We start from the raw sequence: 26,053 nt of genomic DNA, 5'->3' as shown, positions 1-26,053 counted from the left end.
ACAAAAATAGACCCCAGAACAAAAAAGCAACACAATGACATATTGCCAGAGAGTTGTTTCAGAGGAAGGAAGTAAGATGTCGGCTTTACTCTTCATGCCAGAAATAGTTGAAAAATAGATTTCTAAGTCAATTGAAAAAAGGGGTTTCTCTTCCCGAATTTAGATTTGTGAACACAATTTGCCAAGTGAACATGTTTACAAAAATATTGGTAAATTGGGTGGGGATCTGAAAAATAAAACATGAAGAGATTTCATTATGGGAACCCATTTTGTTATCCAGGGATATTTTAATATTCATTCACTTTAAATATAATTACAGAAGTGTAGTTGATTCCATTGTACAAAATCTGCAGTTTGCAATTACATAGCAATATATTAGCACATGTGATTATTACAGAGATTATTTTATTTATTTAACCTTTATTTAACCAGGAAGTCACATTGAGATTAAGAATATATTTTTCAGGAGAGACCTGGCCAAGACGGGCAGCAGCACAAATGAATACACAGTTTCAAACAAAACAACAAATTTCACTAATAAGCAAGTAGAATTGCTAAAATAGGTAATTTAGCCGGGCAAATTAAAACATTTTAAGTCCTTCATATGGCATTTAAATGCATCAAGTGAAACACACTCAAGTTTCAGGTCATTTTGCAGCATGTTCCAACTTGCAAGCAGAATATCTAAAAGCCCTTTTTCCCCATTTCTGTATGAACATTGTGAACAGACAACAAAAACAGATTTTGAGAATGTAAAGAATAACTCCCGACACTTTTCTGCAAAATATGAATACATTGATATTGAGGAAGACTGATAATTGCTTTGTAAATAAGGACGTACCAATGCACAAGTCTGCGGGTGGCCACTGGCCAGTGCAGACCAACCAACCCGAGCATACAAGGTACAATGAGTGAGCGCCCTACAATTTGTAATAAATCTCAAAGCACTATGATAAACAGAGTCGAGTAATCTATGGCTTTCCTCTCCTCTCTCTAACTTCCTGATAGTTTGGTATCTACTCCTCCACTTGCTCTCTCTGTCATCATGGGAAGAGCTCCTCACAGACTTGTCTCGTTTCCTCTGGACACGAAACTTCATGGCCGATGGTTCGAGGGTCACTGTAGATCTCGTAGTCATTTCCTCCGGGTTTGGTCTTGTCTCCAAAGAAGTGAATGGTGGAGTAGTTGTCCTTCTCTACAATACCCAGACAATATCTCTTATCCCAACCGTCTGGAAACACATCGAAACTGATCTGGCCTCCGATAGAAAATGACAGTCCCTTTCCTTTGAACTCTTCCCTCAACACTGACACAAACCGATCTCTGATCTTCTCCTTCTGATCTAGCTGGTAGAACTCGATCCTCTCCTCCTGTGTACAGCTCCGTCCTATAGGCGAGATGTTCAGCATGCCGTTACGAAACTCTACGAACGTCCCCCTCTTCTTAGGCAGTTTAATCTTGGCCATGTAGTCGAGACAGAAGTTGATGAAATCTTGTAGTAGCTCTTCTCCCATGTGGGCCTGGATGGACTGGATAGAGAGTAGCTGTCCATTCTTATAGGCCACCAGACCGTTCTCAGCAAACACGTAGTCCATCTTCTGGATCACATCGTCTCCCAGTTGTTCTTGGATTTTTTGGAGGTCCGACCCGCCCACCACTCCAACTCGAACCCGCCCCCTCAACACCTGGAGGAACGATAAATTCCATTATTTGTAAAGCAGAATCATTTTATTCACCATGGCACCATGGTATGCTTTCACATACTAGGAAATTGTCTTGGTGTGATTGGTGCTCATGTAACATTGATAAGCCTTTTGGGCTGATTTTCAGTTGGATCTAAAAATTAATTTGGATAAGGAAGCATGATTTCTTATTAATATTCTACAATCCATATGTATATATATATATATATATATATACACACACACACTGTAATGTATACCCAGTCCTCAGGATTTCTCTCCCTCTCTCATATATATATATATATATATATATATATATACTGTAATGTATACCCAGTCCTCAGGATTTATCTCTCTCTACTCTCTATCTATCTCTATATCTCTCTCAAATTGCTTTATTGGCATGAATGTCATAACAACAATATTGCCAAAGCATCAAGAAACAATCATATGCAACATTGAACATCACTACTCATGAATAATACAGTAATACCATACATACAATGCAATAATAATACACATTCATTCTGAAACATTGAGATTGAGACACATCAGTGTCCGTGTGACGTGTATAGGTCACTCACTGTCCCTCAGGTCAATATTCTCGCTCTCTGTCTCTCTCAAAATGCACTTTTGGAAGAAAAGTTTGTCAATGAAAAATCACCTGGAGGAACTCCGCCATGTCTGGATTGATTCGCTGTCTCGCGGCTGTGAGCGTTCCGTCCACGTCGAACAGGCACAGTGTGCTGGAATGGAAGGTGGCGATGGCTTCACTCATCTTCTCTCTCTACTCCCAATTTATCGATGTCTCTAGCTCTCTGTGCCCGGGCTACTTCTCTACTCTCCAGTCCGCTTTATTCAGTCTCACAAGTGTGTTTTCTGTCTCTTTACTCCAATATTATCCTTTTCACAGCTGTTGGCCGCACAAGGAAGTAGTTTTGTCATCTATCTGTCACGTTTGCGATTGCAGTACCGACTTTTAGGTGCATACCGCCACCTACCGTACCGGAGTATGTAGAACCACACATCGAAACAAAGAACTTACACACTGATAAGAACGGAATAACCACACATTATGCCTGCCAATGCACAGGTCGTGCATTGGCATGACCCGACCTAGTCAGCCTCTGATTGGCTGTCATGGTTCTGTGCTGTTGTCGTATTGGCGCAAGGATGCGTTTTCAGGCCAAAATGGCGGCAGTGCGTTTTTATGGTTTTGATGAACGCTGCTCTTGAATTCTATACTCTTTGATCGAATTGTTCTGGCGCCTCCCGATGACATTGCCGCCAGGCGGTCTTCATTTGACGTAACTTCCTGCCCTACTTCCTTTTTCACCGTAGCGAGAGGAGAGAGACAAGCAGGAAAAATGAGGTTAGGGACACCTTGGCCAATATTATGCTTTAAAAACAGCTTTACACACATTTACACGGGTATTATTTCACTTATAGAAGTTGTGGTGTGTTATTGTCTGTCGTAGTGTCATTATACGCTCTCAGTTTTCAGAATTAGTTGTTAGCGTTACATGTGCACCAGCCGGTTCAGAGCCGGTCTCGGAACACAACGTTAATTTTCCGGGATATAATCCGGCATCATCGACACTTTAAAACACTTTTTACATAACAATCCAATATCCAGAAGTAGTTGTCAACTTTTTAACTTAACGTTAGGTCCAATATTTTCAGTCTCTTTTGCGATTTGACAGTTAACACCGATGACAAAACAACATGCACAGATTAATAGTGTTTATTCATGAATTATCTTTAGGTATCTTTATTTTTCTTGTTTTGACAGTTAACACCGATGACAAAGCAACATGCACAGATTAATAGGGTTTATTCATGAATTATCTTTAGGTATCTTTATCTTTCTTGTCATTTTATTTTACAGCAAAGTCTCGAGGGATACGTTGTATGAAGCTGTGAAGGAGCTCCAGCTAAATTCCCTGGCCAAGACTAGGAAGTAAGCAAATGTCACTACTTTTCCAAATCTATAACCACTTCCCCATCATAGTAACATTTTGGACAAGATGGTTAACTGCTGTCTTCTCAGGTTTGTGGAGACGGTGGAGCTGCAGATCAGCTTGAAGAACTACGATCCCCAGAAGGACAAGCGATTCTCTGGCACCGTCAGGTTCGGCCCTTTACTGTCTCACCCAACCTTTTCCCTGTGTGTTTCTCCAGCCCTGTCTGATTAGGACAAAATGCTGTCATTATAATATGACGAAATGGCGAGTAGCCTCATGTAGAGAGAACAAAAAAGAGTCCCAGACAGGCCAGGAGCAGACATGGAGAAGTACTCTGGGTAGTCTGACCGAGCCGACTCTTTATGGGAAGGCGACGCAGACGGACCCCTACCCTGGGTCTTAAAACATGAGGGGAGGCTAATGGTGGCTGTGCTGCAAAGCTCACGCCACCAAGCCGACCAATTTAAACTTATTGGGGTCGACTGGAAACCGTCCATGTTGGCGGTGTGGGGTAAGGCCTTTTCTATGTTACAGTAAAATCAGGGATTGAAGCCGACCGTTCGGCAGGGTCACTAACCGCTCTTTTTATTTATTGTCCAGGCTGAAGACTCTTCCCAGGCCCAAGTTCTCCGTGTGTGTCCTGGGAGACCAGCAGCACTGTGATGAGGCCAAAGCTGCAGAGCTTCCCCACATGGACATCGAGGCCCTGAAGAAGCTCAACAAGAACAAGAAGCAGGTCAAGAAGCTCGGTAAGAACTTGATTTGCATTGTGATTTTAAGCAGGGGTGGAAGAAGTACAAGAATGTCCTACTCTTCTAAGTAGAAGTGCTGTTACTTTTTTGGATTTTGAGAAGTAAACGCATCTGTGTAAAATATGCTTGTGGTTGATTTTGCATGCATTTCTAATGATGAGGGACTGAGTTCAACTTCAAACTAGATTCTTTAAATTCGGATTCTTTAAACGGTAAAACCGGTTTACTTTGGCTCCACATTTGGCTGGTTTATGATTGTCAGTTTCTAATGCAATGCTTGCAGAGCTTACAAAATGTATTCTCTGTAATGGATGTGATTCAAATGTAGCAAAATGCAATACTTATTTACAGATTTAAAAAATACACTGTACAATTTCACAAAAAAGCTAATTATGGCAAACTGTTTCAGTCAGACATGTGATGTGTTGCACATTGTCTTATCGGGCCTTAATGTTTATCTTCTTGTGTCCTGTAGCCAAGAAGTATGACGCCTTCCTGGCCTCAGAGTCTCTGATCAAGCAGATCCCTCGTATCCTCGGCCCCGGACTCAACAAGGCTGGCAAGTTCCCCTCCCTTCTCACCCACAATGAGAACCTGAACACCAAGGTGGACGAGGTCAAATCCACCATCAAATTCCAGATGAAGAAGGTACACTCAGCAATACTTGCATTTGTGTGTTTGTGGGGGGGGGTCATCACATGAGATTTCTTTACTTTTGTTTTTATTATAAAATCTATATTATGGTTGTTTTCTGGTTAGACTAGGTAATTTTAAGACATCACTTTGGACTCTGGTAACTTGTGATGGGCATTTGTCATAATTTGACGTTTTTGTAGACTAATCGGAATAATAAACTGTTGCAGCCCCACACTGAACTCATTTATGTTGACCGTGTTTCCTGTGTTGTAGGTGCTTTGTCTGGCCGTGGCTGTGGGACACGTGAAGATGACAGAGGACGAGCTGGTGTACAACATCCACCTTGCCGTGAACTTCCTGGTGTCTCTGCTGAAGAAGAATTGGCAGAATGTGCGCGCCCTGTACATCAAGAGCACCATGGGGAAACCCCAGCGCCTCTACTAAATTGCACAGCTTTTGTACAAATAAAAATGTGTTCAAAAAATTGTTTTCCCTGTTAAGTTTCTTTACATACATAGTTTGAAACCTTTCATATTTCCCATTTGGATTCATGTGTAATGTTTGCCCTTTTCATTAATAAGTCATTTTCATCAATTGTGCATTCTTATGCAATGGGATATATTGGGGAATAACAGATTCCCTACATTGTTATTTCACATGAACACCCAACAAAGTTGGTCAAGTCAGAAACGTTGCTACCAGTTTTCAGTTGGGATACAATCGTGACAACACGGGCGGAAAAAGTTATCTTGGTCGACTTTAAGAAAATTCATAGATGCTCATTTATTGCAGGTTTCTTGTCAACTAGCTGCAGAAGGTCTGTTGTGTATTTCCTGGGCTTGACTTGCTAACAACATTGTTTAGTGGCTGACTTGGAAGTCCTGGGTACCTACCTGAACATAAATGCACAAACTGCCTCAGTGACCCTGACCTATTTCCTAAGGACAAGATGTCAACTGGCATTTTGAAAACCAAACGGGTGATCTTCAGTACTCTTGAATCAATTAAATGGCATGGATCCAGAATATAACAATTTTAAGTGTTTAGTTATGAGTTCTCTTAAAAAAACTCATTCATATACTCATTCACCAATTAAACATAAGACAGCAAAACATTTGCTATTGCTGTTAATATTCACTGGTGTAACATTAGTTGGGATCTTAATGTTTCCTGGTTATTCAGAGGACAGTCAGGATGATGTGGTGTGTGTAGCCCTTTTTAACTGGAGGAGGTGCACATTTGATCCCAGACTTGATCTCTTTTGGGACAGATCTAGGATCTGCTGTAAAACACACTTCACACTTGGACAGATAAGAGAGAGGGCGAGCCAAAGCAAGTTGAGTTGAGCTTCTTAGGGCGGCTCCTGGTCGTCTTCCTCTGACTGTGGATCTTTTAATAGGATTATCTGTTGTCTCAAGTCCTTTTCTGGAAGATGGAAGAGGGACAAAACAGTCAAAGTCAGACAGGAACTCGTGGAGATTTGTGTTTATGTTTTCAGCAACACTGATTCACGGAAGGTTGATTGCAGAGATTTCAATATTTTAAAATGCGTTTGCCTGGTTAAAGCGTTTGGGATTATTCTGTCAGCCGCCAGCTGGTGAAATGAGCGTTCAGGTGAGTCAAAGCTTCAACCAACTGCTTTACTCTTGTTCCTGAACTAATAACTATCAAACACTTTCGTTCAATTTCACTTTCAGATACTTTTGTGACAGTATCATTCAATGCCAGAGGTCATGTTTCTGAACTGTTCCTTTAGCCTGAAGCAGAGACACCAAATATTGACATTCAGTTCACAATGGCAGACAGTGAGGACAGCGAGGAAGGTACAGTTATTGGTCTCACTTTATTATCGCCGCCTAGCTGAAACATTGCATACAACTACCATCAACCAAAAGAGAAGTTAAACCGGGCAGTATCTCTTTTGTAGAGACCAGTCAAGAGAAGCAGCCAGTCCCAACTTGGAGTGAACTATCCATCATAGAGCGCGTGGGCCTCAACAGGTGATGGAAAGCAAATTTTACAAATTTTACAGTCAATACTAACAGTTGACCTTTGACCTTTCGATCCTCTTTTTCCCCCCCTGACAGTCTAGAGATGTCAGAGGAGGACCTGGAGGTAAGGCTTCAAATTTCCACCTCTCATCGGTGCCAAGATGTGTTGGGATTTTTTGTTAGTTAGCCTACTTACGCTTTTCTAACTCCAGCTACCTGTTCTCCTGCTCCCAGACGGCCTTCTCTCAGATCGCCCTGGCCTTCCGCTGTGACCAGTACACTCTGAAGCAGAGGCTACAGGCCGAGGAGCACGCCCGCAACCTGGCCGAGGACAACATCCAGCTGGAGCTGAGCAGGGGCCGCGAGACGCTGGAGGTCAAGCAGAGAGAGGGGGCATGTGACCGCAGGGAGAGGGTCAACCTACTGGAAACAGAATTTGAATTGATTTGGAATTTAAATTTAATTCAGTGAAATTCTGTGATGTTTTATCTTAGCACATATCTGAGATAGATTACATGCCAAGGCTGAATATCATATGATGTTCGTTACCTCTCTCAGGTGGGATTGATTTAAAATGTTTAGCAAGCCAAGACAAAGTGGAATTTCGTCAAATTTTATGCAATTAAATTGTGTGTTTGCAGACACTGAGGGCCATGTGTCTGGACAGTAAGCGCAGCAAGGTCCTCCAGAGCCTGGAGTTGTGTCTGGATATCCTTGGTGGGACTGTGGAGCGAATCTCCAACACGGCTGAGGTGTTGGGAGCTGTGCACCAGGTGGCGTAGTTGCTCCATTGCTCTTAAAGGGATAGTTCACATTTTTTTTAAAGTCTAGCCCTATTTGCCACTTAATGATGATGTTGATTGGTAGAGTTCTTTCTCAGCACAATCCATGCGGTTCCTCATAGTAGCTCTGGAAAGTTGGGCAAAAATGAATGCAAGGTCACTGGGGTCACGCTCCTGTATGTACAAGCTGACTGAAGCTCTGTGTGTGTGTGTGTGTGTGTGTGTGTGTGTGTGTGTGTGTGTGTGTCTGTGTGTGTGTGTGTGTGTGTGTGCGTGCGTGCGTGCGTGCCTGTGTGTGACAGGAGGCGCGTGTGAGCCGGGCTGTGGACCTCATGGTGGCTCACGTGGAGAACGTGAAGAGACGACACGACAGAGACCTGGCCGAGCTGCAGGAGACCAAGAAGCTGATCCAGCACCGCCCGCGCAGGAGCCTCGTCCAGCAGCGCAGAGTCTCAGCAGGTTCTTCATGTCTTCTAAGGTTCTTCGTGCCGTTTGTTCTGCCGTTCTTCTATTTAGCTGACCACTGGATCTCTCATTGTAGACGGCGCAGAGGAGATCGAAGCTAAAAACGACAAGAAAAACTCCCAACAGGTGTGCAGATATTTGACTTATTGTACCATCTGTATCTTTATTATACCATCTCCATCACTTCAATCTGTCACTACTCTGTTCTTCTCTCCCTTTTCTCTGTTAGAACAATCTCCGTCATAGAGTCAGCATCTCATTAGTCTCCAACCACACCGAGGTAAGAAGGTTGCTTTGATCAGCTCCCCCTTTTCTTATCAAATTGTGATTCTCAAAATATTGAAATGGGGGTCGGTCTGGTCTCTTCGTCTCTCCAGGAGATGAGAAAAAAAGCCTTGAGGAAGCAGGTAGAGAGCTGCAACAAGAAGGCCTTCACCCCGACCTCGAGCTCAGAGTCCAGCTGCTCAGTCATGACCAAGGATGACAGGTAATCCAGAGACATCTCTGCCTTCTACTCAGGCCACATGATAATGTTTTGAATCAACACGTGTTGTGCATTAACCCATAGTGCCTTCCCTCTGGTTTATAGACCACTCATCAATCCAGGTGATATGGTGTCAGAAGCTTCAGCTGTTCAGCCTCCGCTGGACCGCTCTCCCTTCCCTGACCCTGAGCATCCCACTGCGCCCCTAAAGGAAGTGACCATCAAGAAGACACAAAACAAAAAGTACTGCAGACTCCTCGTCCATCTGTGTTCTGTCGACGTCTATGTCCGTCCACTCTTGTTTGCTTATCACTAATATTAGTCTGTTTTGTTACTTACAAACTGTAATTAAAAACAAGTCCGACCTCCACAGAGCGGGAGGAGGTGGTGGGCCAAAAATTTAAAAATGTACTGCATGGAATGACTGTTCTGCATGATATTGCATCAGAATATTAAGTTGTAGTAGACTAACATAGGGAATCTGTGTGTTTATTTCAGTTTCCCTCTGGATACTTTGCGACACAGACACAAGGCGTCAAAGAAAAGGGCACACAAGGATAAAAAGACTTCACACCTTTACCGGCAGTTTTCTGTGGGCAGGTAAATGTATTTAATTTAAAGTGTAGTGATAATAATGATGATCATTTGTTTTGCTGAACGTGTGACTGCTCTCCTCAGGTGTGGATCGTTGCTGAGACAACAGAACCCTCTGGCTCACTGGCGCTGGCTCCTCCCCTTCATGTACCTCCTGGTGCTTCTCTGTGTCGTAACACTGACTTACTTCTTATGGAAGATTCACGGCCGTCCACTTTAGCAATGATCTGTTTTTCTAGAATAAAAAGTTAGCAGGGGCATCGCTCTATCTGTGTTGTTTAGAACTGAATCATCCAATAACATGTTTGGCTTAATGTCTGAATTCTCTGACTATAAAAAAGTGTGTAGAGAGACTATAATACCTGTCAATCTGGCATCTTTGTACTGTATATGAATACAATTCATTTTGATGTAACACTTCTGGTTGTTCATGTGTTTTGAAATACTTCTTCTATCTCACAAACCTTGTACTTGCTAGAAAATTCACTAATAATAACCATAACACAAACTTAATATTTACTAGTCATAAAAAAAGTGTTTTTTATTATAAATATACAAACAATATCAAAACTGATACAATCATATGGTTAGTAATACAACACTGCAGTGAAAACCAACACAATGCCTCAATATTAAAAAGGAATCAGGGATTAATAAGAATTAATAGCAATGGTTAAGATTCAGCTTACTTCACATTGTCATGGCTCTACAGTTTTAATTATATATTTATGAAAAAGAGAGCAAAGTATTTTAAAAAGCATATTAAGAATTTTAGTGACCGCTCTCTGCTACAAGGGAAAAACTTTAAATAATAGATAAATATAGCATTAAAGAATTATATTAGGAATGTCAAAACTTTTGGAATATTTGAAAACTAGGTGAATTTAATGTGCAAAATGTGTGCGAGCCACAACCAGATGCTGGAAACTACAGCAAGTGTGTTTGAAATCTGTGTGACATGATTATGAAATTTTATGAAACTCAAATTCACCTCAGAAAATTCAATTTAGAAATAAATAAACTGGCATATCACCTTACATAAAGTTTTAAATTAAGAGATGTGCTTATCATGGTACCAATAGGTCCAAGTTGTCTGCTTTCTGTCAAGGACAGCGTCTCGTCTCTTTCCGACATACAATCTCACAGAGAGTCCATTGACTTGAAGGAATATACGTATATTCTACTAAACGTCTTGCAGCAGGGAGTTCTTCCTCAGCTACACCTGGCTCACTATTTCAGCATCTTCCTCCACAAACCACTGCACCGGGGTCCCGTCTGCTGCCCGCTGGAGAATCACACTGCCAGAACCCTAGAGACAAAGTCATGTCATCAATGATCATTGATCACCTTGTTCAAACTGTATGGATATACTGTTTATCGGTATTTTATGTCACTTGGTATTTCTCAAAAACTCCATGACCTATTTAATTATTCTGCTAGTGCTGAAATGAGTTGATTAATACATTTAGTCGATGGACTGAAATTGGGCCATTAAAAAGAAAATTCATCGATTATAATTGTAATGATTAATTGTTTTAATCGTTTACGGAGTAAAAATACATTCGCTGGTTACAGCTTCACAAATTTGCAGATTTGTTTACTTTACTCTATTTCATATCATTATAAAATTAATACTTTGGGGGTTTGGGTGGCGTTGTTGGTCAGACTACTAAGCAATTTTAAGAATCACTTTGGACTCTGGAAAGTTGTGATGGGTATTAGGCTTAGTCTTTTTTATATTGATTAATGATTCATCTCTCTATTAAATGGAGAGATTAATCTATAATGAAAATGAACGTTAATTGCAACCGTATATTCCGGTTTGATAACCAAGTAAAAACAGGTTATATGATGAAGGATGGTGTAATGTGCATGTAATGATGTTGTGGCACACCAACCTGTTTATAGGGGGGCGGGTGGTGTGAAGTGGGGCTCCTGATGCTGTAGGAGCCCTGGCGTTCCACGGAGCCGCACCGCGACTTCTGCAGCTGGTTCCTCTGGTGCCATGACTTCAGCTCCTCCGACACAATCTCCCTGGGCATGAGCCGGCTGGCGTGGTTGGGATACTCCTTCAGCGAGGGGGTTCGCACCAGCCTGGTGTACGGAGGCGGGGGCTTCAGCACTCTCCTGGGGGAGGACGGCCCGTCTTGCCACTGTCTCTGCTGGGGGTTGCGGGCCACAGGCGGAGGCGGGGATAGATAGCGATTCCCCAGGTTCAGGTCCTGAGGGGAGAGGGGTGCGTTCTTGTAAGCGGCAGGAGGACCGGGGAAGCCGGAGAGCGCTTTGTTCTGGGCTGCCAAGTGGAATCCGTACGGCGGAGGGCAGAGCTTGGGGATCTCGGTGGGGCCCTGGTCCCTGCTGGGGGAGCTGGTGTAGGAGGAGATGGAGGAGTGCTCAGAGCTGCTGTCCTCAGAGCTGGACTGGTACAGGCGGCGGGGGGAGTACTCTGGGGAGCGCACCATGAAATCAGCCAGGCAGCGCCGCTGGGGCAGCCTGGCACGCCCCCGGTTGTTCTCGAGAGCTGGCTTACTTTTGGGAAGTCTGAGGATAAAATGTGACAAGTTAGTCAGTATGTATTGCATAAAATATGGTGCAGTTATGGACTTAATCTACTGATATGTAGAAAACTGAGACACACTGGCTCTAAAATTGAAAACATTTCATTTTATTTTCAATCTTAGACACCCCATTTACACCTGATCCCCATTTTACGATCCGATCTTGCCTTTACGTTTACACCTGGTATTTTTTATGTGTTCTCATTATCCTCATTAAGATTCCCAAACTATTCAAGACCTGGAAATGATCAAATGCATTTTCAATACTTTTCCAGACCTGCATAGGAACCTTGTTATCTATAGTAGAGACATATAATATTCAGCTATACTGGTGGTCAACAACAGCCGGATGCCAGCACGTTGTACGGATTGTGTTTACACCTACCTATCCGAACACAATGTGCGCCAGACTACCTCCAGATGTTGTCAGGCAGATCCGATCACATTCTGATCACGGCACACCTTATGTGTTTTCCCTTTTCCAGATAACGTGTCTGGATACAGATCACATTTTAATACCAGGTGTAAATGGGGTCTTAGTCTCTTCTCTTACTGGATTTAGAGATCCTTGGACTTTGTGCATCCAGCTCAAGAGTTAACTTTTTTCTCAGTAGAGGTTTTCATCCTTCAAGCTACTTTCTCCGTTTGGACTCCTGTTTCCAAAGAGCATCTATAAACCTAAGGACCTCACTATTTTTTATGAATCCACAAGAGCACCACGTGTTACTTCTGTCTAATCTACTGGTGTGTCTGACATGATGAGTTCTTACCTGAAGGACTGGGAGTACTGTCGGCGCACATGCAGCTCTGGGGTGGAGGGGGCGCTGCTGGAGTGTGTGTGACGCTGACGTAGCGCCAGGCTCTTGATGAACTGTGAGGGAAGAATCCTGGTCTCTGCACACACCGGGGTTCCCACTGGACTACTGCACACAGCAGAGACAGGATCGATACGGTGAGGCACGCAGTACCGTTAGGTGTTCAATGGGCTGTTTTCAGACTTTGATTGACTTCCTCCTACCTTGACCTGCTGCTGCAAGCGGAGAGAGGTTTCGTGACCTTGTGGTAAGGCTGATCCAGACTGGACTCTTTCCATGGAGAGTTCTGGATGGGGGAGCGCGCGTACTGCACGCTGACCTGGTCCGACGACTGCTGGGGCGAGTGGAGGGACCTGGGGGACAGCTGAAGGGGGTCTGAACAAGAGGTGCCCAGCGCCGGAGGAGAGAGAGGGCCAGAGGAGTCCACATCTGGGAATGGACAGAGGAAACATCAGATGTGAGGCGTGACTGTCGGGAGTTGTATTTTTGTGGTACGCTGTTGACTGCCAATTAGTTTCTAATTTTGTTTTTATGAAAAAAGTCAAAAGGTCTGGTGTTTGATGTGATAAAAAGTGAAGCACAGCAGGTTTTTTTTTTATAATTAGCAAGATAAAATTGTATTGTATTGAGATTATTTTGGTCAAGATAATCATCCTGTGAAATTTTAATAGCAACACAGGCCTAATCTTAATTTAATACATATCTGTATCAAAACAGCTCTATATAATAATGAAAGTAGTTCAAAAGTTGAGATAAATATATAGGCGTCAGAAACCCACCATCATCCAGAGCCACCACATCAGACAGGGAGCTGTCATCAGACAGGCACAGATCTGGAAACAGACAGGGAACATTTTAAAACGTGCTCCTTCATCACACCAAACTATTGATGTATGAGCGTTCATGGGTCTGTTGCAGAGCCCAGTTTGGCCTGCAGGTGGCAGAAGCGTCACTCACCTTTGTTCTGGCTGGTTGGGATGGTGGAGCAGGACTCGCTCTTGATCCTGTGCTGGAACACGGCCTCCTGCAGATCCTTCACCTTCCTCTCCTCCCTCTTGCACTGCTGCAGCCGACTCTTCTTCTGCGGTTTGCTGAGGTTCCCCTCCAGGGAGAGCCGCAGGGCCGCCTCGTGAATCTGCCGCTGGAGAGCCAGGTCAGCTTCCAGCGCCTGCAACTCTGAACTCTAGGATGAAGACAAAGTCCTTGCGTTAGTTTGAGCTCATACATTTTAGTGTCTCCTGCCAACTTACTACTACCACCAGATGACACATGATAATAATACAGTCAAAACTGACAGTGGCCTGTACCTCTCCATTCTGGTGGATCAGACCTTCGTCCAGCTTGAAGGCAGCCCCTATCCTCCTTCGAACCTGAGGTGGCTTCTCATCTGGCATCAGAGGATAGTCTGAGGACAGTTTACCAGTCAGCTCCTGTGAAGACAAAGCCCAGGGTAAGTGTGACCCTTACACACACACACAATGCAATTCCACCTACTACATACAGCATTTACAAACACAACACTGTTCCTCATAGCTAATCAAAATGCAGAAGCATTATCTGCTACTGTAATGCTTTGAGCATGCAGGAGTGTCGCTCACCGCTTCTCTAATGCAGAGCTTCCTGAGCTCCAGCAGGCAGAGCTCCAGACGGTCCTCCAGGGACTGGTGCTTCAGCTTCAGGGCCCGGGTGTGTGTGGTCAGGTCCTTCACGGGGGATGTGGGGCTGTCTGGACCTGCAGCACATTCAGAGAAGATCAGCACAACCTTTCATCGTCCTAATCAATAGCAGCCTGAGAGCATGAGGCATCTGTGAACTAGGGCTGCACAATAGACAAAAAAAAATATCAATGCATTATTGTGATTTTCACCAAATGTGATCGAAACTCATGTGAACTTGCGAAATTGTAGGTAGGTTGGTTATGAGATGTTAATGAGTGGGATTTGTTTTCAGACTAGCACATTTGTCCTCTGATCGAAATATTAATCCACTTTGGGCCGCTTTTTTTTAATTGATATTTGGTCCTTTTTATTGATATTCTTAATATGTACCTAAAGTTTGTGGAGGTGTGTCTCTGTCATGGTTTTCTTACCAGAGTGCAAGATAATCCCACTGTCGGTGTCACTGATCTCCTCTTTGCTATCAATGGCCGTCATCTTGAGTATCTCTTGGAAGGTAAAACCTGTTGAAATAAGTAGAGTTTTGTCAGAGGAGTGGAAAATTAGCTTGAGAAAAAAAAGAAGAAGCTAAAACCTCCTGTTCTTTTCCTACCAAATGACTCCACTCATGCTTGCTGCCTCGACAGAAGTGAATGAATGGATGGCGAGTGTCTTTTCACACACTTATCCATGCAGCTCTCCCTCTCCTCCACCCTCCCCCCCCCTCTGCCTCCCTCCCCGGTGCCCCCTGCCCCTCCATCACAAAAGGCAGCAGACCCCCACGCTTGACTCGGCACATGTGCGGGGGGGCCGGGGGCGGGTTAATCCGAATCGGGGTGCCATGGTGACGGGGCACGGCCCGGCCAGGGGAGCGTGTCGCCGTGAGGCGTGTCAGAGGGCGTTTAAAGAGCCCGGACCCCGAAAAAGAAAGCAGATGGCAGCGGGAATTACCCCTCTCTCTCATGGACTGCACCTGTTCCCCCCCCCCCGCGCGCGCCCCTCCTCCCCTCCTCCCCTCCTCCCCTCAGCTCCTATTCAACCAGTGTCCAGAAAAGCCTCTCTGGGGCTTTGAAGTGGAAGAATGTCTCAATGCGGGGCCTGTCGCCGCGTCGGCTCACAAGGTCCCTGCTGACTGGTGTGTTGTGCCGCCACATTGCCCGTTTCACCACAACACAATTCATGTTTATGGCTCCGCGCTGCTCCCCATTGTGCCTTTTTGCACTGAACATCTGACGCACAATCAACACAAGTGTTAGCGGGGAGAGAGAGACCACAGCAAGAGAGGACAACACAATGACAACAACAACAACAAATTGGAGATAACGTTGGATCATACATTTAGGTTAATTCGTGTAAAATCTGGTCAGGAAGTCTCTGAGGTGGGGTTATGGAAAATCACCTATAGATAAGAGAAAATGCGGACTTTATTTTCTCCTCGTCTTGGTCAATGAATGTATTCTCGATATCCCACATGTCTGCTGCCCATCACCCGAGACCTCTCCAGGAACATCTCGGCAGATCACAAAGAGTCGACTCATATGGCCACTAACATGATTAGAGGAGATCATTAGCTTAGCTCGTTTCACACATTCATTAAACCGCAACCAATCATGTGTGTCAACGGGTCAGTCATAGTAAGCGATGCTTTATTAGTGAATATTTCTGAGGCAAGGGGACACACATCCACACACTAGTGCTGAAACAATTAGGCGATTCATTGATTAGTCGATTGACAGGAAATTTGTCGATTACAATTGTGATCATAGGATTAATCGTTTTAGTCATTTTTCAAGTAAAATACCAAATGAGTGCTGTTTACAGCTTCACCAATGCTAAGAGTTGCTTGTTTCTTCCCCTGTTTCATGTCATTATAAATTGAATATGAGGGGGTTGGGGGGGGAGTTGGCTATTGGTCAGACTGGTAAAACCATGTGTAAGACAAGAAAGCACTTTACAAAATCACTTGAGCCCTGGTAACTTGTAACAGGTATTTGTCGAATACCCGTGCAAATTCAGCCATGAATCGTTCCTAATCCCCTAACTTGCTCTTTACACTTTGTGAAAGATTCAACGCCTTCATGGCGCGTTAAGGCATAGCTGTGGCAGAACACAACTTCTGCTCACTCACTCATTCCCACACAGACACTTTGCATTCTTCTTATTATAGGATGTTGGACATTCTATCTTCTTCGACATGATGAGATGATTAATCGAAGATGCTCTCGATAGATCAATCGGATAATGAAAACAACTGTTAGTTGCTTCTTAATCCACAGCGCACATTATTAGTGAATGTGTGTTGCGTTAGCGTGTCTAATCCTCAAGTCCTGTCTCATGCTCTGTTTAGAGATGCCTATCAGGCCCTTTTCCTGTAGGGACCAGGAAGACTCAGCGCCCGTGTGTGTGGGTGAGAGAGCCTCCTTTGACAGGATGTTATTGTGTTGATCCCATAGGCCTGGACCCTTTCAGCACAGTAACTCACGTTATTGTGTTGATCCCATAGGCCTGGACCCTTTCAGCACAGTAACTCATGTGGACTGAGGCAGCTTTGAGCACACACAGCAGCACAATGAGGAACAGGCAGCTGATCTGTGCACACAGTGCTGCAACAAAGGCCCTGTATCCACCGGACCCGGGCCACGGTAATCTGCTGTGGTCGTGCAATATGTGCTGACGACACCTCCGGCTTCGGCCCGAGCGAGCGGCGTTTGTTGGGTCAGCGCCGGCCGGACCAATATTGAGACAAGGCTGCAAGTGAGAGTAGAGGAAAGGAACAGTGCTGCTGCTGAGTTGCTGTGCAAGGTACTGTATATGGGGCCCGGCACAGGGAGGGAGCGGGCCGTACTCTCTCTCAGACACATGGCTCTGCACCACTGCAGCAATCTAAAACTAAAGACGTCAACAGGAATTCGGCCCCGGTAATCAGAGACAGGCAGGGTAATGTGGGATTTTACCCACTTACACTCCATAACTCTCTGAAGACTTTCACAATGTCTGTGGTCGGAGGTCTAGGCTGAGTGAGTGGGTGGGTTTCGGGTAAAACAGCAGATCTCACTCAAAGTTGCAAACTTGTTTGCCAAGAAGTTGACACCGTTTTCTATACAGCTTTCCCAAGAATCAAGAGTCGTGGGTGTTTGGTTGGGCAAAAAAAACAATGCTTTTCTTGATTTGAGTGTAACAACAGGAACAACAATCCATTTCCTGGAGAAGTAACTGCTGATACCATAGTCTCCACTGACAGACGTGCGCTTAATTGCAGTTTCAAAACATGCGCTAATTGCAGTCTGTGTGATCGCCGCCCGCTAACGACGACTATCTAGGAACGTGTCGGGGACGGCGTTCCTACTGGACGTTCCGCCCATCCTCGCCGCTCGCCGGAACGGAAGCGCCGCTGTTTATGTCAGGAGATTATGGATTCACTGTCTCCCAGACTTCCCCCACCACCACCCTTTCCCATGAGCATTTGGGAGTTGTGATCTCCTGGAATGCTGCCACCACCGTGTTCATTACCACTGTGGTCGGCGCTGGAATTACCAACGGGGACCGGGGCCTAGCCTAGGAAACAGTGAGGGATGCCTGAAACCCGACCGAGGCCCGTTCCGAAAGCCTGTAATTAAGATTCTCGAGTGAATGCTGATACTATGGAAGAAACCAAACGACTTTACAGCATGCCCTATTTCAGAGGCTGACGAGGAGCCAAAATCCATTCAGCAAAATGGATCCGTTCTGTACACAATGTGGGCCCGCTGGAAGAGAAAAGTGAATCAATGTGGAGGAGCACACAAGTGTTGTATTACAACAACGCACGTCACTGACTGCAGTCAGATCATAGCTCGCCGAAGCCGTGCTAAGTAAAGGAAGCTGCACGCATGATGGTGCGACAGCATAAACACAAGGTTCAAAAGCCGCAAAGATGACAAGACTGCACAGTGGCATTCGCTAGCTTAAGATGAAAAACATTGTTTGAATATGGCAGCCCCCCCCCCCTCTCTTTGTCAGCTTTCATTCAAATCACAACTGCTATATGGTGCAGAGGTCTTAGTTTTCCAGCATCAGAGACAATACAGGGCTAATAAGCACCATACCCGCCTGCTCCCAGTCAGTCAGTGGAGGCCATATGCTGGCCAGACACAGCAGCTCTGTCACAGCCCAAAGACAACGTAAATACAGAGGGCAGGAAGAGATGCGCCATTGTTCTTGAAAAGGCTGCAGGGAAATCGTGACACTTTGTCCCTTTTGAGTCACCGTTTTAAAGGCTGAATGGTCACCGATGGTCATCCAGCCCTACAGCTATATGACCAGCAGCATGTGGCTTTTCACCCGGCACAACAATGACAAAAGAAGCAGGAGAATGCATGGGGCAAAGTCACACAGAGGTGTTGTTATCGGCACCAAGGTACTGAGAGCATTGAGCAAGCACTGCATGTCTGGAACTTGTGTGTGTTTATAACAACTGTCACCAAACAGCGTGTTGCCCTTTGCACACAGACAATAGAGTTGCTGTGCCAAAAGTGTGTGGAGGGAGGCAGGCTTTTCATTCAATCTTGAACCTCTGCAAGTGTCAATAGGTGACTGACTGACTGACTGACTCACTCACTCAAGTAGCCAAAACTCAACAAGCCCGAATCCTGTTGTTGTTAATTCATGTATATCAGCAAATACATACAGCTGTAGTGTATAAGCTAATGCCGTCTATACACTTTTTTTTCCTGAAATAAAGAGGAGTGAGATTTAATACACAACCACAATGAAAATTTATGTTTTGAATGCGTTTCCATCTGTAACGTAATAGCACTAGTTTAGTTTACACAACCCTAATAAACGTTGCTGTATTATAGTCTTTCTTAAAGTACGCTAGCCGCATCTCTCAAGTTTGAAACATTAGCGTCAATATTAATGATACTAAGTATGATAAGTAGACTAGCACATTGTCATTGTACCTTCCAGTGTGTAGCCTGTCCTCTCCTCTCCTCTCTTCACACACGCAGCATCACTTCAGCTGGCAGCAGCAGCAGCAGGAGTTGTGTGACTTTTCTCCGGCCTGGCGCTTGGGACATCTGTTTCAGCCCGCTCCATTTTATCGATGAAGGGGGTGGACTGCTATTTACGTTTTTGAAAATAATGATTTGCTGCTACACGTTGCTCTCATTTAAATAAAATGTATATCACATTCTACTAAGATCCACCAAAAAATGATTTCTATAGCCTACAGAAAGTATAAGCTCTGATTAATAAAGGCATGTAATGTCTTCGTTTCGACGGATCCCCCTCCTAGTTTAAAATGGTTTGGCCCGACGCTACTCCTGTTTCCAGTTCCAGACACACGCTCTGCATTGACACAGCAGCACGCGACGCACAGAGGGGGGGTTTGAAATCAGAAAGGGGCGAGAAGAATGGCCGGACTCGGAGGGGGGACAGCTGGCGAGTGGTGGGGAACAACAACAGGGTCTTACCCGTCCTATAATAATAATAATAATAACAACAACAACAACAACAACAACAACAACAACAACAACAACAACAACAACAACAACAACAACAACAACAACAACAACAACAACAACAACAACAATAATACCAACAAAACAAAAACAAACTAAACTAAACAACAAATAGCCTGTCGACCAAAAATATGTTGTGTAGGTCAGTGGTTCTGAAAGTGGGGCCCGGGAACCCCCAGGGGTCCTTGAGGTGGTTCCATGGGGTCCCCAGCAAAAAAGTAATATAGATTTCAACAAGAATTCCAACCATAAGTAACCCAATTGAGAGAAGGGATGAGGAAGCGCTGCGTGGGTCCTTGGTAAAATCACTGAAACAGGTGCTCTTTGGTGTGGGTGCAGAGAAGCATGGATAAAAGTTCAAGCGGAGAAAAAAAAAAAGGAGTTGAGGAGCAGGAGAACTTGAAAAAATCCAAGGCAACAACTATTTCAGAAGTAATAATTAAAAAGCCTTTATTGTGGCATGGGCAGCTAACTTTGTTAGCCATGCCACTATAAAGGCCCAATCACCCTAACGACCCTACACCAGGCACCTGCAAAACAGGGTCGGGAGAGTGGGAGGGTCGCCACAAATGTTATCAGATGGGGGATTCTGGGACACACTTTTATCAAAAGGGGATTTGTGGTCTATTTTGTGTCCGTTTAGGGGTCCTGGACATGAAAAAGATTGAGAACCACTAGTATAGGTGAATGGAATTCATTCTCATACCCCATTCTGAGATTAAAAAAAAAAAAATCTATATTTTAGTTTTCCATTATGTTTTTGGCCAGTTGGCCACTGGTATATTTTTGATACATTCTGGCATAGGCTTATGTTTGTTTTAAGTAGATGTGATCTTCATAGCGACACTTTTAATGTTTGTTTTTCGGCCAGCTATCCTGACTATCCCAAATGTCTCCAGTGTTTTAACCAGGCCCTTGGGTATTTCTATACACCATGAAAAGCCTCCTCCAGATGGCCTGCTCTCTCCACTCGTCCCGTGATGGAATGAAAAGACCAGCTAATTAAACAGAGTCCCATATCCATGTCAAAGAGCCTTGGGGGCCCTTAGGGAGAGGAGCCGTGTGCAGAGAATAGGAGCTGCATGCAAATCAATTATCAGTTTTGAATTGTCTCCAGCACCACAGTGCATTTCTGCAAACCATAAATAGCTTTATTTCCATGGCGGACACACACTATCAAACATCATCGGCACACAAATAGATAAACAAACATGCAAATCGATGCACTGGGTGATGAGCTGCGTTGATTTTCATTGATAGAGGCCAGAAAATGTCTCTGTTATTAAGCAATCCCATAATAATAGTAGCCCATGAGAATGTAAAGATTTAGCCCTCCCAGGAAACAAACAAATAGCAAAAACAATTCCATCATGCTGTAAATCAAGAAATATACGATTTGGAGAGAGAAAATGCTTATTCGAGTCATCAACAAAAAGACAGACAAAATGTCCAACTTCTGACAAATAACACATGTCCATATAATTAATTAAAAGTGGCCTCTTATCATAAACAGAAATGTAAGAAATGTTTAAATAAGCCATACATATTGATTATGTGTTTCTGGTACAAGTATTGGGTACTGCATGCATGATTTCTTGCGTAATTTCTGATATTTAAAAATCCACATAGCCAGCCGTTAGTTGGGTCGTGTGTGTGTGTGTGTGTGTGTGTGTGTGTGTGTGTGTGTGTGTGTGTGTGTGTGTGTGTGTGTGTGTGTGTGTGCGCGTGCGTGCATGCGTGTGTGTGTGTGTGTGTGTGTGTGTGTGTGTGTTTTCTTATGTGACTCAGAAGACTGTGTGCATTAAGACAGACACACTGTGGTGAGAGAGGCTGCTGGAAGGCCTCACTGCTCTGATGTCTGTGTGTGGCGCAGGTTGTCCCTCACACGGACAAACTCTGGGATCTTCTGCTGGTCCTCCCTCCGCCTGGTCTCCTCCTCCTCATACTGACAAGAATAACACACAAGTATCACCATACAGCATATCATGGCTAAGGGTTGGTGATACATCAGCTTAAACAGTACAGTATGTCAGGCAGATCAGACATATAATGGGCTTTCAGATAAGGAAAAGTTCAGTGATTTTTGACAGCCTGTATCATTTGCATGTAGCTGTAGTACTTGGTTGTGGTTTGTACTGCTCACAAGCAGTACAAACATGACTCTCTGATTTCAGGACAGGTCCAACCACAAGTCCAAGTCAAGTCAAGTCTTTTGAGCTATAGTCCAAGATCAAGTCTCAAGTCTTTGGTAACAAGTCCAAGTCAAGTCTTTTACGGATGAGCGTTCTATCATCTGCTGGATGCCATCCGGTCTACTTAGAACACTGCATAGCTAAAACTATGGAATTCAACCATGTACTGTATTATCCTCAGTCTAATTAGCATACAGCATGAGCATTGATTAGTTAAAATTATTTTTTAATATACATTTCCTTCATGTTAATACACACAAAAATAAAGATTGTTCACTAGTCCCAAAGCTCAAGTCCAAGTCAAGTCTCAAGTCTTTGAGGACAAGTCTCAAGTCAAGTCTCAAGTCAAGTCTTAAGTCACTGTGTGTGTGACTTAAGTGCGACTCAAGTCCAGGTCTCAAGTCCAAGTCCCCATCTCTGCTGTGGGGTGAAAGGGCATCATGGCGGTGTGATCTAGTTTTGTAGATGGTCAGGTCAGATTGTAAAGAAGACAGTGCAGTGCTGCTGCTGCTGCTGCTGCTTTCCTGGGTGTGAATATAAAGATATCAGTTGGTATCAGACTTTCTTTTCTGGAGATATTTTGACAAACCCTCTTGTTAGCAGCAAGAGGCCTATGACTCTGGAGCCAATATTGTCTGCAGGTCCAAATGCTAGAGGTAGGCCTAAGGTCCACCGCCATTGTGATGGAGGTTCCTCCCTGACTACAGCTACATACAAACTGTCTGTAAAACCTGCAAAGCTTGTAAAAAACTATTCCGTTGTGTTTTGTTTGTGGATTCATTCTTCATTTAAAGGCGGTAATGCATCCCAGAGTTTCTCCTGCCATTGAGAAGGTGTGGTGAGTCAGCCCGCCTTAACGAGCCTTAACGAGCTGCCAGCCCTAAATGAATGTCATTAGTCTGGGTTTTAATGGGTTTAATGGAGGGACTTTTTTTTAGTGTGCCGTGATGGCTTAAATGTTGTTTCAGAGGCGTTCCCATCATGACAAGAATACAGTTCTGGGGTAAACATGGGCTGGTCTACTACTTTGTTTGGGGGCATAGAAATGATCAAATTCAAAGTGAATGAATAAGCAGAAAAAATATCAAGCTATTGGCAGCCTTAGAATTACAAAATGTTCAGCATCAGTACCGTCCTTCAAAAGCCAAAGCCTATACACTGACATGTTATAAGCCCCCTGCTTTGGGCCTACTATATGTAAGGGATAATGTATATTGAGGCGGTGATTACTGGGAAATAATGACCTTCAGGTGAACGATTAAGCCCTCCGCTACGCGTCAGGCTCAATCCACCTGTCGGTCATTATTTCCCCAGTAATCACCGCCTCACTATACATTATCCCGCTTAGAACATGGCCTACAACTAAATCATTCAATAATCTGACAAAAATAATTATTCAAATAGATTTTTTAATAGCGTTTTCAACGACAAAGCGGTTTCATTCGTAATTGGCACACAAGACACCACAGCTGCAACTGGTTGGCCTAATTAGTAGTGTCTGCTGACAAAAGGCTCTTATCAACTGATTAATCCAGGTGTGGCAGAGCAGCGGTCGGTTGTCGAGAAATAATGACCGGTGAATCTTGTTGATTGACCAATCAGAATCGAGTATTCAAGAGAGCCGTGTTCTAAATTAGTATTAGTACTACTACTATCAGCTGTTTGTTGTGTCTGTCTGTTTGTGTCCTGACCTCTTGAAGCCTCTGCTGCCTCTTGCGGAGCTCCGTCTCCAGGTCAGAGGGCCGCCGCTGGGCCAGCTCCTCCTCCCTGTGCTTGCGTTGCTCCAGCACCCGCTGCAGCTCCGGCTTCTCCTCCAGCACCAGGCCTCTGGACATAGAGATTTAAATATAGCCTAGAGATATTTTTGATACATTGCAATTGACGGAATAGTCATTCCCAGTCAAAAGTCACTCTCAAATGGACATGTGGCTGGTAAACCTGCAAGAGCTGCCACAGAATATTGATAAAGTTGACTTGGTGCATGACTTTCAGAAGGAATCCGTGTTACCATGGTAATGACATCATCTGGATGAACATTCCACTGGCAGTTGTGATGGACATGAACACGAGTGAGATTCAAATGATATATACAGTATCTCTTTGTATGCCTGATGTACTTTTATACGTTCATGACGATGTGCTTCATTATTGATCGATGTTTGTTGTGTGTAAAATTCCAGATTCATCAACTGAAACAGAGTGATGTCAAACCCAGGCCATTTTTTTTATTATTTTTGACAATCTGACAATTTGCTATTAACAAGAAAGATAGAAAGAGATGATCTTATCATCACAGTCATAATCACAGTTACAGACACACAAACACCACATTCACTCCGCCGTCTGCTCTCTGCATTGTTTCCCAGGTCAGCTACTCTGTCACCGTGTGTCAGAAGTGTTTGACCTGCATACCGTTTGTGGCTGAGTAGCAGCTCCCGGTGCAGGTCCTGGTGGCTTGGCGTCTCCACAGAGCAGCCGTTCAGTCTCCTGGGCTGAGAGACGTCCTCACCGCTGCAGTCTGTGGTGGACTGGCGGGACAGCGGCGGGTGGCAGACAGAGGTCTCTGAGGGACACGGAGGAAATGACATCACTGACCTTTGAACTCTGTTAAACTCTGATCAATGTTCCAATAAAATAACTATTACGCCTTTGTTGAATAGATAACTTGGACCCTATTCTACAGGCAAATAGTAATTGGTCTATATATATTATTTTGTTGTGTTGTTAATCAGAGGTGGGGACTCGAATCACATGACTTGAGTCAGACTTGACTTGATGCATGAATAGAACATTTGAGACTTGACTTGATTTGGGTTCTGATGACTTGGGACTTGACTTTGACTCTTGTGTTTGTGTAAATGACTTATTGAGATTTGTTCCGGCAGATGATTGAATTTAAAATATGTTTTCTCAATTTGTAAGGAATTATTTGTTCTATTGAAGTTGAAACTCAAACTGACTTGTTCTTCATTGGGTAAAACTTGGGACTTGACTTGATACTTGTGCCTGACTTGGGACTTGATCAAAGTTGACCTGGTCACATCTCTGTATGATATCAGTTAACAATGGGCCGAATATGAGTTGAATTTATTCTAAAATGATCATGTGATACTGAAAACTTAAATGAAAAATTAACATTTCATTATCAAAACTATAAATTGTTGATCAGCATTTTGCTAGTAACTGAGATACCTTTTTTGTGGTGTCCAAATCCTGGCCTCTGAGAAAGTAAAAAAAAAAAAGGGGGGGGGGGGAGGAATGAAAAACATGTTAGTCGCCAAGTAAATTACTTACTGAGCCAAAACTAGTTTGTTTACTTCTGTCTACGGATCTTCACCTTGGTGGACAGATGGTATCATTACATAAGAGCTGAAGAGGACAGCACCTGCTGTGCTGCTTAAGCAGGAGAGAGCTGTGTTTACTACTGGACACAAAGCTGATGTAACGTTCTATCACCTTATCACACAAAGACTGTAATGCGAGCTTGGCTAACAGTGATATTCCTTTGTCTTTGGCAAAGTTCTACCAGTAACACAGAATTCACAAACAAAATCAAATATATGCCATTATCAATCACAGTAGGTACACTACCAGTGAAAAGTAACACCTGATTGAATGCACTATGTTTATCATTATCTTAAAGTCATTTTGATCTAAAGCCTTATACTTAAATACTTCAAATTAGTTTTTAAACAAATTACATCCTGAAGTTGATGCCTATGTATGCATTTCTTTCCCACGCCTTTTCCTTTACTCAAGGCAAATATAAGATATTTTTGATTTGTTTAACACTTTTTTGGTCACTGCAAACTTCCATTTTGTGTTATTTCATAGTTTTGATGTCCTTGCTGTTATTCTAAAATATGAAAAATAGTAAATAATAATAATCGTCATAATAATCATAATAATCAATAATCATAACAAGAAATGTGCATGATTCCAACTTTTGTCTGTAATATTTTCAAGTCATGATAACACCATT

At 43.7% G+C, this 26,053-nt stretch overlaps 4 protein-coding genes across 4 annotated transcripts; 1 reads left to right on the top strand and 3 right to left on the bottom strand.

The window, feature by feature from the left end:
* Positions 1-332: 332 nt before the first annotated feature.
* On the bottom strand, positions 333-2,600 carry pmm2 (phosphomannomutase 2). Its single transcript, XM_083639051.1, has 2 exons — positions 2,347-2,600; positions 333-1,685 (listed from the first exon to the last, which is right to left on the bottom strand). The coding sequence occupies exons 1-2, from the start codon at positions 2,458-2,460 to the stop codon at positions 1,044-1,046; spliced, it is 756 nt and encodes a 251-aa protein (XP_083495177.1). The 5' UTR covers positions 2,461-2,600; the 3' UTR covers positions 333-1,043.
* A 417-nt stretch (positions 2,601-3,017) lies between these two features.
* Positions 3,018-5,518, top strand: rpl10a (ribosomal protein L10a). Its single transcript, XM_083638530.1, has 6 exons — positions 3,018-3,054; positions 3,571-3,642; positions 3,733-3,813; positions 4,247-4,395; positions 4,874-5,046; positions 5,308-5,518. The coding sequence occupies exons 1-6, from the start codon at positions 3,050-3,052 to the stop codon at positions 5,476-5,478; spliced, it is 651 nt and encodes a 216-aa protein (XP_083494656.1). The 5' UTR covers positions 3,018-3,049; the 3' UTR covers positions 5,479-5,518.
* Positions 5,519-9,948: 4,430 nt separating this feature from the next.
* On the bottom strand, positions 9,949-19,343 carry inavaa (innate immunity activator a). The gene is made up of 10 exons (XM_083638029.1): positions 19,319-19,343; positions 14,813-14,902; positions 14,322-14,455; positions 14,031-14,153; positions 13,681-13,906; positions 13,503-13,556; positions 12,927-13,152; positions 12,679-12,831; positions 11,249-11,891; positions 9,949-10,659 (listed from the first exon to the last, which is right to left on the bottom strand). The coding sequence occupies exons 2-10, from the start codon at positions 14,874-14,876 to the stop codon at positions 10,567-10,569; spliced, it is 1,716 nt and encodes a 571-aa protein (XP_083494155.1). The 5' UTR covers positions 14,877-14,902; positions 19,319-19,343; the 3' UTR covers positions 9,949-10,566.
* A 2,379-nt stretch (positions 19,344-21,722) lies between these two features.
* Positions 21,723-24,659, bottom strand: LOC310778819 (protein FAM107B; the record flags this gene model as incomplete). The annotated part of the gene is made up of 3 exons (XM_083639264.1): positions 21,723-21,824; positions 23,763-23,898; positions 24,484-24,659. 3 exons carry the CDS (start codon positions 24,657-24,659, stop codon positions 21,723-21,725), a joined length of 414 nt encoding a protein of 137 aa, XP_083495390.1.
* Positions 24,660-26,053: the final 1,394 nt, after the last annotated feature.

This window comes from Poromitra crassiceps (genome assembly GCF_964638095.1).
Source record: "Poromitra crassiceps genome assembly, chromosome: 6".
Classification (NCBI taxonomy): domain Eukaryota; kingdom Metazoa; phylum Chordata; class Actinopteri; order Beryciformes; family Melamphaidae; genus Poromitra; species Poromitra crassiceps.
The sequence above is the reverse complement of the archived record's forward strand: the minus strand, read 5'-3'. Positions and strand labels throughout refer to the sequence as shown.

Excerpts from the sequence above, each read along its gene's own strand:
- pmm2 (XM_083639051.1), bottom strand. The coding sequence starts at position 2,460 with ATGAGTGAAGCCATCGCCACCTTCCATTCCAGCACACTGTGCCTGTTC. Across the intron at positions 1,686-2,346 it reads ACATGGCGGAGTTCCTCCAG|GTGTTGAGGGGGCGGGTTCG; the intron begins GTGATTTTTCAT and ends TCGTTCCTCCAG.
- rpl10a (XM_083638530.1), top strand. Across the intron at positions 3,814-4,246 it reads CGATTCTCTGGCACCGTCAG|GCTGAAGACTCTTCCCAGGC; the intron begins GTTCGGCCCTTT and ends TTTATTGTCCAG. Across the intron at positions 5,047-5,307 it reads TCAAATTCCAGATGAAGAAG|GTGCTTTGTCTGGCCGTGGC; the intron begins GTACACTCAGCA and ends CCTGTGTTGTAG.
- inavaa (XM_083638029.1), bottom strand. The coding sequence starts at position 14,876 with ATGACGGCCATTGATAGCAAAGAGGAGATCAGTGACACCGACAGTGGG. Across the intron at positions 13,907-14,030 it reads TGATCCACCAGAATGGAGAG|AGTTCAGAGTTGCAGGCGCT; the intron begins GTACAGGCCACT and ends TCTTCATCCTAG. Across the intron at positions 12,832-12,926 it reads GCTTGCAGCAGCAGGTCAAG|TAGTCCAGTGGGAACCCCGG; the intron begins GTAGGAGGAAGT and ends TGCTGTGTGCAG.